Source organism: Nanorana parkeri, unplaced genomic scaffold, assembly GCF_000935625.1.
Source record: "Nanorana parkeri isolate BGI_ZX_2015 unplaced genomic scaffold, ASM93562v1 scaffold810, whole genome shotgun sequence".
Classification (NCBI taxonomy): domain Eukaryota; kingdom Metazoa; phylum Chordata; class Amphibia; order Anura; family Dicroglossidae; genus Nanorana; species Nanorana parkeri.
This window is the reverse complement of record NW_017307078.1, coordinates 376,430-387,479: the sequence shown is the minus strand read 5'-3', so window position 1 is coordinate 387,479 and position 11,050 is coordinate 376,430. Positions and strand designations below refer to the sequence as shown.

Below are 11,050 nucleotides of genomic sequence, written 5' to 3'. Positions count from 1 at the left end.
CAACCCTACAAGAATAAAGATGCATCAGGGCTATTAAATGGAGTGTGGTGCTGCAATTTACAATCCAGATCACCAAGGCCACTGAAGAGGGGAGTATACTACCTCTTCTACAGCAGGGAAATGTTCGATTTCCTATTGTGTAGTTACATATACACTGAGTGGCTAGATTATTATGATCACCTGATGTTTGTAGGCAAATTAGCTATAATTTCGCGCTGAAGTTGCTAGAGGGCCAGACCATTATAAATAGGGAAGCAGGTTGCTTACCACGACAGTAGAAGTGATTTTTTTTTCTGAAGATATGGGTAAACAACGCCATTTAACAGCCTTTGAATGTGGGATGATTGTTGGCGCTCGGAGCCATGGAGCGAGTATCAGCAAAACAGCAGAATTCGTTGAAGGTTCAAGAGGAGCTCATTGTTAAAGTGTTTAAAGACTGGACTGTCAGCCGAAAATCTGGGTCTGAACGTGCGAATTGTGGCCGTCAGCGACTAGTCAATGTTAGAGCAGAACGGAGAGTGGCAAGACTGGTACAAGACAACAGAAGGGCAACAGTGCAGTGTCAGATTCCTCGCATCACCTATCAACATCTCGTGGAGTCACGAGGCGGCCCAACGAAGTACTGATGGGGTGGTCATAATAATCTGGCCACTCAGTGTATAACTTAAAGGGATTGGACAGAGACTGCACAATGAGTGTGTATATACAGCTCTTTGCACATGGCATAGAATGCAGTAACCCACAGCAACCAGCCTATTTCAATTTACTGTAGTTAGATCATCAGGACATGATTTCTATTTGATTGCTGTGGGCTCCTGAACTTTGCGCAGTTATTGCACTGCGCTGAAGACAGTAGCTTATGCTGAGCGTTCAACGCGCATCAGATATTCCAGCTTAGGAGTCATAGATTTGGTGGCAGCATTCGTTTTATTATAGGATTCTTTTCTTTATTTGAACTGGTGAGAGAAAGTGTATGAGGACTACAGAACACTCCCCTTTCCTTATCTCTTTAACATAGGGAGACGTTTTCTGCAGTCCACATAATTAATCTGTGCAGGTTTGATAATTCCTTTGAGATATGACTGCAGAGTGCACAGGATGTAGGCAAGCACTTGATTTCTGGCAGGATCAACAGGTACATTTTTGCATTTATTGAAAAGATATAAGCAAATACTTACAATTTTTGTAGACTTAACCCCAACTGAATGTCATTTAGTTTGCTATACAACATTTCCTAACTGTCTGAGCTGCAAAAGAGGGACACAGAGCACAGAACACGTAGCCAATGGAAACTTCAGTATACATCCCCACCACCACCATCTTATTATGCAGTAAAAGCACCACTGCAGCCTATGACTGAATAGTGGAAAGAGGTCTCCAATGTCTGCTCAAAGTCTTAGAGCATTATTTACTCTGCTGCGTAAATAACCGAGCTGAAGTGGACTGAGCCGAACGGTGTTCAACTATTCACATCGGCTCAGTACATCCGCTAAAATCAGCCGTACAGACGCTAAAATCAGCCGTACAGACGCTAAAATCAGCCGTACAGACGCTAAAATCAGCCGTACATTGGCTATCTTCGGTCAGCCGAACATGCTCTGTATGTTCAGCTGAGCCAAAGTGCAGAAGCTGTTAGACTCAGCTGATCCAACATCTGGATCGGCTGAGCCGAAGCTCCGGGCAGTTCACTCGCTGCCGTTTGCCCCTATTCTGATAGGGGCCGAATGACAGTGAGTGAATTGCCGACTGCTGCCGAGTGGCATTTGGCTCGGCTTTTCTCCTTGCTACCTCGGAGGTAGCAAGCAAAATGGAAAAAAAAGTATTATTTATTGAAATAAATGTAAAGAAAAGAAGAAAAAAACAAAAAAAACAGCGTGGGGTCCCCCTCTGGGACAAGGGCCTCTTCCCCACAAGCCCTGGGGCGTTGATTGAGGGGGTCTGCAGGCAGGGGAGCTTATTTGCATTGGGGTACCCCTTTATTAAAGTGAATGAGTAAGGGGCACTTGCACCCCTTCCCATTCACTAAAGGGTTAAATACAAATATAAATAAAAAGACCAGACTTTAAAAAAAAAATCTTTGAATTGGAAAAAGAAAACACAAAAAAGGATTTTGACAAGCCCTTTATTTAACAAAAAATAAAAATCTAAAAAATTGGTCCGACAACGTAATCCAGGGTCAATCACGAGGTCCAGCGTTGTCGTCGACGAGTCGAAATGTAAAAACAAATTTGATGCCCGCCGACCTCCTGCTGCAGAATAAAGATTCTGATAGATGCCAGCAATATATAATCAATAGGGCGGAGGTCAGGTTATTTGAGGACACCCGAATGTCATTAAATGACAACAACTGGGCGGAGCCAGCCGTGACATCATGGCTGGCTGCACCCAGGTGTTGTCAGTTGCTGGGGAAATGGTTCACCCCATCTCAGGGATGCTATAGCAGTGATTACAAGAAGCCTGATACAAGGTTACATTTAGCTACTTACTCTAATTGCATTTAGAAATTATTTCCCAATTACATAACTGCATTCATTGGTGCTTTTTTTTATTTTTTCGCTATAGGTGTATAACTACATGGTGGCATGGCTATTGTGCAAAAATAATGATCCCCAGATTAATTACTCCGAAATATCTGATAATATAAATGTAGTTTATATTTCGCCTGCAGAACTGTAACTTGAAATCCCAAAAAAGTCCCTCTTTGTCAGATTACCAGGGCAAGGGAGCGAGGCAGCGATCTTAGGATCACTAAAACTAATTCCTGATTCTGTAGTAAACAAAGCAGTCACATGACCACTACTGCTTACTACCGACTCCAGGGAAGCCTGACATAGGACCAAGGTGTCCTTTACCATGGTCTCCAGATGTCATCTTGGGAGAGTCTGTGTCTGATCGGACAGAGTTCTCTTGAGATCTGGATGGCCATCTTTGACAGGCAGGTTCACTTTGGAGGCCCACAGTATGGAAAGTGCAGGTACAGATAGGTACCCACGTGTGAGGCAAACATAGGTTTAGCGTTAGGGACAGGATCCTGATGAAGAGGGATATTGTAGGTACACTCCCAGACACCACCTGGCGTTCACAGAAAGTACACTTACAGCTACGGTAATTGGTCTGGGGTATTTCTGCGCACTGCTTCGCTAAGATAGCATCCCTTTGGAAAGGTCCCTTAAACGGGTACACGTTTAAGGGAGCACGCCTCAACCACCCTCCTGTATGTAAGCTCTGCATTTATGGATTGTGATTGATGTGTGCAAGTGTCTTACTGTACAGGTTAAACTTTGGAGAAGGAATTTGTTATAATGTTGTAACAGTTGATTACTCGCTACATAAAAAAAAGAAATATGTGACGTTGTGCCATCTGATCCCTTTAAATCACTGGCGCACAGTTAGGCCTGGCTACATGGATGTTGCTCTCTACGTGAGTGCAGCGTTGTATCTCAGTGAATACAACTGGCTTGCTGTGTTCAGTGTCTTGCACTATGCAGTGTGACCTGGATTGAAACACATGTAACAGAATCTGGTTCCGTGTCTTGTACTGTTCACATTGAAGCAAAGCAGTGTGTATTTGCTTAGATAAGCATGACGTCTGCAAATTATCAATCACTGTTTCTGTGGGACTTACCGTATTTTTCCGTCTATAAGACGCCCCCATGTATAGGACACCCCCCACTTCTCTTACCCAAAATCCAGAAATCAATATTTTCCATGCTCTTTTGCATAACTGATTACATCCAGTTTACATTTTGCAGAGTAAGACAGCCGCTTCCTGGTATTGGTATTTACCGGGATTTTTTCTGTTTTCTGACATTTTATGGGCTCAGAATTCTCCGACATTACCGCTCCCTGTTGCATCTGGGCACTGGCTACAGGCTCTCCTCAGCATCAGCTGACATCGGGTACATAAGGCTCATGATTGGAGGAAACCTGTTAGCTTGTCTCTGCAATCGGAAGTTTCACTTGTGAGGCTAGTTTGCAGAGGTATCGGCAGTTTCGCAACCGCAGTTCTCCTCTCGGCCCCCCGTGTATAAGACGCCCCTCCATTATTAGGTAAACATTTTTATGAAAAAGTATAGTCTTATACACTGAAAAATAGAGTACTGCAGCAATGTGCTGGCTCTGCATCACTCCTCCCACTGGCCAGTGTACAGGAGGGTTAAAAGGAAACAGTCATGCAACCTCTTTTATTCGCTCCAGTTTGAAGCATGAAAACCTCAGATTAAGGAAGCTGCAGAATTGGAGTTTGCTTTGTTTTTTTTCCTGGTCGCAGCCAAGTGGGAGTCCGTGGCCGATAGCTGAATGTAAACAAAGGGGTAGGGGATGCTGGATGACATCTGGAACCTAAATCGCAGACAACTCTGGAATGTGACGCTCTGCACAGGGCTACAAACTGGAAGTGCTAGAGACCCACACCAAAGAGAAGAAATGCTTGATACAATGGAGAAATGGACATACTCTTCCTTGATATCTACAGAGGCCATTATTCTTCCTGATGAAGGGAGGCTGTAACCTACCTGATTACATTTCTGGGTCTGGAGACCGTTGGGGCCTTGGGATCCTGGGTGGGGCTGATATCACCTTTTGGTTTGGGAACTGTGTTGGAGGAGACCTGCAAAGGCTGCATGGAGATTTGTTAACCTGTACAGTGGCAGAGGTTGGTTGGAAGACTTGAACCAGGGAGGGGCTGAGAGCAGAATTCCAGCTGGGAAAGGGCCACACCTGCTAGAGCTAGGGAAGACTCTGAGCATGGTATAGACTCAGGGGGGTAAAATGTCAGGGTGTCGAGCTATTCAGGGGGTGCACTGTGGCAGCTGCAGAACTGTTAGGGGATCAGGAGCTGGAGGGCACCAGTACAGCTGGACTGTTTCCCATGTACTTATGACCCAACATTCTGCACTGCATTGCGGCATAGGTACAAGGCTAGGCCTTGAATATTCACAAACCAACTGCTGATAGCAGAAAATGTTCAGAGGGCTGAAGGTGACCAGGTCAGTGTAGGCAAGCAGCAGAGACTAATAGAGGATAGAGCCAAGTATTACTTGTAATCAAGGAGCAGTGGCAGAAAAATACTTCCTCAATGCTGAATGTTGGGAAAAGAGTGTGGTATGCGTACATGACGCTTTACCCAGAGGACATGTCAGAGCTTAGGCCCTTCAGCATTAATATGGGGATGTTATATGGTATCCAGTGGTCCTAGTAACAAGGTAGCTCCTGGTGCTCTGCCCGCAGCCTACTTATCAGGTGAGTCTTCAGAAACAGGGTCACATCTGGGGCTTAGCGACCAAAAAGCAGTCCATGGCTAACATAGCACACTTAGGTGTGGAAAGTGCCAAAATGCAGAGCCCAGTGCCCAAACAAAGTCCGGCCTAGTGCTGAGGAAACCACCCTATCAGCATAGCTGCATCCAGAGGCCAACTCAAGCAGCTTGTAGTGGAGTCTTGATTGAAGAAAATAAATCTGGATAGGAGGAAAATAGCTAGCAAGAAATGTTCTCACAGAGCAGAAAAAGAACATCCCTACTCCTGGACACTAGGCATGCTGGGAACAGGAAGGGGTATACTGGGTTGGCCCACTTTTTTTTATGCCCATGTCCAAATCATTCTGTAGTCAGCAGTATAACCCAATGAACTCTGAATCTGTGTGTCAAAGAAAGCAACTTTTAAAATGCCTAAAATGGCAACCAAAGTATGCAGAAAAGGAAAAACAAACCAAAAAGGGAAAAAAATGTCTAACCATTATGCACCATCCCTGAGTAGTAAGGCTGCATTATTATTAAATAAGTGGAGTATTTAAAGTCTTACAAATGCCCAGTGTAATTCTACTTCTCTAATACACACAGTAGTCACTGTGATTGCAAATGTTCTTTTAGAGCAAACATTTAACGTTCTTTCTCTGTTAAAACCAAAACTTTATTGCTCTGTGTCCCTGCTGGGGAGATTCACCCTGCGTATTGCTCTTGGTGACCACAATCACCCGGATAGAAAGTGATGGGAAATCAAATATTTTACAGCTGTCACCAGAAGAGGAGGAAAAGGGGAATCTTTCAATAGGTACACTGAAAGCTGCCTTCCCTCACTTCCCAATGGGAACAAAAAAAAGACACAGCTTTTAACATTTCCAACTCTATATACACAAACCGAAAAGGTTTTACCTTAAAAATTTACAGTAATGCCAAGGCTGCCACTGCTGACTTTCTTCTTGCCTGACATTCATGCTGACCCCTAGCATTGATACTTCTTTTAGTCCCTAACCCAGAACAAGTATGCACCCAGCAAAGTTGAAACCCAGTTCAGCATTTGCAGCTTCCATAGGGTTGTCTGTACAGGATGCCTTTAGGGCTGGCTTCAGACCCATACATATGTTTTTTTTATACTGCTTTGCAAAACAAATGGCAAACGCACTCATCAATTTGTTACCAGCTTTACAACAAGGTGCACATGGAAGGGCTTTAAACAGTAACAGCAAAAAGTTTCCCAGCACACTTAAAGTTGAAACCCAGTTCAGCATTTGCAGCTTCCATAGGGTTGTCTGTACAGGATGCCTTTAGGGCTGGCTTCAGACCCATACATATGTTTTTTTTATACTGCTTTGCAAAACAAATGGCAAACGCACTCATCAATTTGTTACCAGCTTTACAACAAGGTGCACATGGAAGGGCTTTAAACAGTAACAGCAAAAAGTTTCCCAGCACACTCACCAGCCAGCATGCAAAAAAAACTTGTCTCACCGCTAAAGTTAAAAACAGAGGCTTTAGATGCACGTCTTCTGCAGAAAATGTGACAGCCGCACAGCTGCGCCAAGGCACCTCTACATAGTGCGGTCCTAACTCTAAAGCATGAGAGTCTCCATCTTGGAGCACATGTAGCAAAGGATAAAATTGGGTGCAGGTTTGTCAGGAGACAGCCAACCTCTGAGAAACCTGAAGGCACCTCTGTATAGTGCGGTCCTAACTCTAAACCATGACTGACTTGATGAAGTGACACACTGGGGGTCTCAGCTGCCGTTGTGATGTGCGGGGTCCTTTGTGCGTCCCTGAGTAAGGGAGGTTGGGCTTCCTCCTGACAAACCTGCACCCAATTTTATATTTTGCTACATGTGCTCCAAGATGGAGACTATCATAGTTTAGAGTTAGGACCACACTATATAGAGGTGCCTTGGAGCAGCTTTCACATTTTCTGCAGAAGACGTGTATCTAAAACCTCTGTTTTTAACCTTAGCAGTAAGACAAGTTTTTTGCATGCTGGCTGGCGAGTGTGCTGGGAAATTTTTGCTGTTACTGTTTAAAGCCCTTCTGTGTGCACCTTGTTGTAAAGCTGGTAACAAATTGATGAGTGCGTTTGCCACTTGTTTTGCTTGACTGATTTGATGCAGTGACCCATGGGGGGCCTCAGCTGCCGTTGTGATGTGCGGGGTCTTTTGTGCGCCCCTGTGCCTTTAAGGGAGGTTGGGCTTCCTCCTGACAAACCTGCACCCAATTTTATCCTTTGCTACATGTGCTCCAAGATGGAGACTCTCATGGTTTAGAGTTAGGACCGCACTATGTAGAGGTGCCTTGGCGCAGCTTTCACATTTTCTGCAGAACACGTGTATCTAAACCTCTGTTTTTAACCTTAGCAGTGAGACAAGTTTCTTTGCATGCTGGCTGTGCTGGGAAACGTTTTGCTGTTTATACTGCTTTGGCCACGTGTATTGACATGTTATATTTGTGAACCAGCACCATTAAAAACAATGGCAATCCTCTGCGCATGCAATAAAAGATACAGGTGTATATGGGTGATAAAGACCCATCTCTATTCATATATACAAGATATCAGTTTTTAGAAGACATGATGACCTCCACACTTCATTTTATCAGCTGTTTCCTTTCATTTCTAAAGTATAGGTGCTCCCATCACCCTCGTCTTCATTGCCCATTTTTCTCATTTCACTGACACAAACACAAACTGTTAAAGTGTTTTGTTTTTTTTATCCAGAAAAAAAAAAAAAGACAGTAAATGAGAAAATGTGTTTTTATCTCAAATGTCTACAAAAGTTAATTTCTGAGATAAACATTCATCTCATACAGCATTATGTTTAAAGAGCCAGCCCCACTGAACAGTTTCCTTGGGATCTTTCCCATGTTGTAATGAGTAGCTATTTGTTTGCAGTCTCCAAGTGAACGTAGGTTGTGGGGGGGGGGGGGGGGGGAGGAGGAGTTAGGTTTCACTGTATGCTGTGTATAAGCGACTTTGCAGATTATTTATGAAAATGGGCGTTTGTAAGCCCTGTTAAACAGCAAGTATTCTAAAGATGGAGGTATAGATTTTCTGAACCAGAATGTGGGACTGCCTCTTTAAACCCGAGTTCTGCAAACAGCAGAAGAAAAAAAAAAAATGCAATGTTTAGAAATTCTGTAAAATAAGAAATTCTATTATTGCTCCACAAACTCCTGTTGCTTTCATCTACCTTTGTTAGGTGGTGGCATCAGTTTAAAAATTACCAAGCCTAAAATCGGGCATTCATTTAAGTCATAAAACAATTATATAACCTAATTCCCCCAAAATATCCAAAGTTTCCCAGAAAATGGTACATTCCACAAAGACTGGGAAGGCAGGACATTTACATTTGTCAGAGTTCTTAAGCAATTAGATTCTCGCCAGTCATGTCGCTCTTTTGTGCTACTCATACCAGTTCTTTACAAAAAAGAAAACAAAATTGCCTGCAGGGCTTCATATACATTAACATGAAATTAAAAATAGCAGAAATTATTGCTTTTGACCCGGAAATCCATTTAAAAAAAAAAAGAAATTCCTGTGAATACATTCAGTTATTGAAGCTAAGCCACTTACATGCCCTTCGGGAGGCAGGGGGGACGCGGGCGCCCCCCGCTGGAACAAAGTGTCAAAGTTCAGCTACGGAGGCCTGCAACAGCTTGAGTAATGCAGCACAGCCTATCCATCAATTCATCTGCAGGAATAAGGGATAGGTGGGCACTGGGAATAGGCGATTGAGGGGGGGTAGAAGATAAGCATAACTGTTTACTGCTTGTACCGACCAAGTGGAAAAAGCACCGATAAACTTAAACTGCCCATTCTAAATTTCCTAGCACAACATGCACAAATGGAGACTTGCGTTTCATGCTTGGTTTTCCACCTGCCGTGAAGATCATGGTACCGTTATGAGGACAGGATGATGCTCAGGAGAGAGCGGGCCCTATGGAAGAGGCAGAGGGCGCTAAAAAAAACAACGCATTTTTAGGATGGTTTGCCCCCGTTTCTTTCCAGCGTTATGGCTTAGAATCCTGTTACTGCCCCAGCAGAACAAGGCATTTAAAAAGATATGAACATAAATTTCATTCCACGATGAAAGACTGCATTATATAGCAAATTGTCTCTAAGTAAATTCTGCTCAATTACGTAGTCTTTTAATTAGGTTTTCGGGGACGGTAGAACAAATATAGAGTTCCTGCCCCACTTCAGAAAGGGACAGGGATCTTCTGCACATCTTTCAGTAGAAAGTCTCTTTGCCTGGTGTGTCCCTTGGCGTCGTATGCCTACTCCCGAATGCTGGCTGAGTATGAGAACTGAGGAAAGTGAGTGCGCTGGTCAGGTTCTAAGGCATCCAGGTTGTCGTCTGCAATGGAAAGACACATTGTCAAGACAAATACCAAACTGGGATTCCACAAGAGCAAGAACACAAATATAGTAGTAGTGCAACCAAAACAGAAAGGCATTTCTTATATTATCAATGGCATTAAAACCCAACTCCAGAAATAATGTGTGGGAGCGGGGGTTGTCACCAGGTCAGAAAGGAATGAAGAGTATAAGAAAACATCCCAACCCTTCTCAACTCTAACGAGGGTTGGGAGTCCTCGGAGAGATTTCCCATCAGTTTCATCCCTGACAGCAAAGATATGACAGAGGCTCTCACTGAATCTCATTCTATTGAAGACAAAATAAAACGTACCGGGTGCAGTTAGGCTTTAATATTACTTCTGATGTTGATACTAGATCCCAGTGAATGTTTGAGGATATCAGAATCATATGCTTTCAGTGGAAGCAGTTCCTGCACGTGTAAATGACTGACCAGAGGGCATTAAGAGGCGATTTCCGCACTATGCTTAGTTAGCTTGCTTGATATCATAGTGCTAATATTGCCACCAGGGTTTTTTGTCTGATTCCCATGCAAGACAAACGTTTTAAATCAAACTAATATTAATGCAGAAATTAGCTTTAGTGTTAAGATCTAGGAACTACCGTGCCACCCAAGGCTGCCCCACACATTGGTACATGTCTCTACTATACATACTGAACATTTTGCAGAGCAAATTTCCTACATCTATCAAGTGACTTAGTCACATTTGATCAACTCAGTGATTCTTCCTTTTAAGTTGAAACCAAGCCAAATGTGACAAATTTGTTTTCTTTTACTTACAAGTACTATTTTTCCCATTTCCTGGTACATTAGTGATGCATTATGTGCCTAAGTGATGCATCCTGGAAAGGTTACATCAGCAGAGCATTGCTGGCAAATCTCATCTATAAACTGCATAATCTCTCAGGGAAAGGCAATGTTTCCCCCTTGAGATGATGTGCATTGTCACATGTCGTTACTTACAGGAAGTAAAGGGTGATATATTAATCTGCCCTTAGTAAAAATGGCCGCTGTGAGAAGAAAAATAACGTATGCAAAGCCGGCAATTATCTAGCATTATGTGTTTGCAGATTGCCATTACTAAACATTTCTACAAGTGGCTGTTTTCATTTTAAAGATTTGGGTAAAGCTCCAGTTTAAGGTCAATTAGATTGAAACAAGTGAAAATATTTACTTACATCTGTCAGGAGGTGTTATTGTTATGGACTGAGCTGTAAATTCATCATCAAAGTATCTGGTGTCAATTTCAGAGGTGACTTGTGGCTTGAAGGGAGGGGTCAGCTGATCAGAGACAAAATGCAACAATTATTAATTACATGCAGCTTATATAAAACTTTACACTCAGCCTCTCTCCTTCCCCCCCCCCCCTACGATATGAAAGGATCAGAAACCTACCAACGCAAATACAAGAGCGGCT

At 43.2% G+C, this 11,050-nt stretch overlaps 1 protein-coding gene across 1 annotated transcript in view; it reads right to left on the bottom strand.

The window, feature by feature from the left end:
• Window positions 1-9,129: 9,129 nt before the first annotated feature.
• Window positions 9,130-11,050, bottom strand: part of AKT2 (AKT serine/threonine kinase 2) — a 41,241-nt gene continuing 39,320 nt past the window's right edge. The window contains exons 13-14 of the mRNA XM_018565075.1: window positions 10,812-10,914; window positions 9,130-9,612 (exon numbers count right to left, since the gene is read on the bottom strand). Of these exons, the coding sequence (XP_018420577.1) occupies window positions 9,533-9,612; window positions 10,812-10,914 (183 nt within the window). The 3' untranslated portion in view covers window positions 9,130-9,532. The remainder of the gene's footprint in view (window positions 9,613-10,811; window positions 10,915-11,050) is intronic.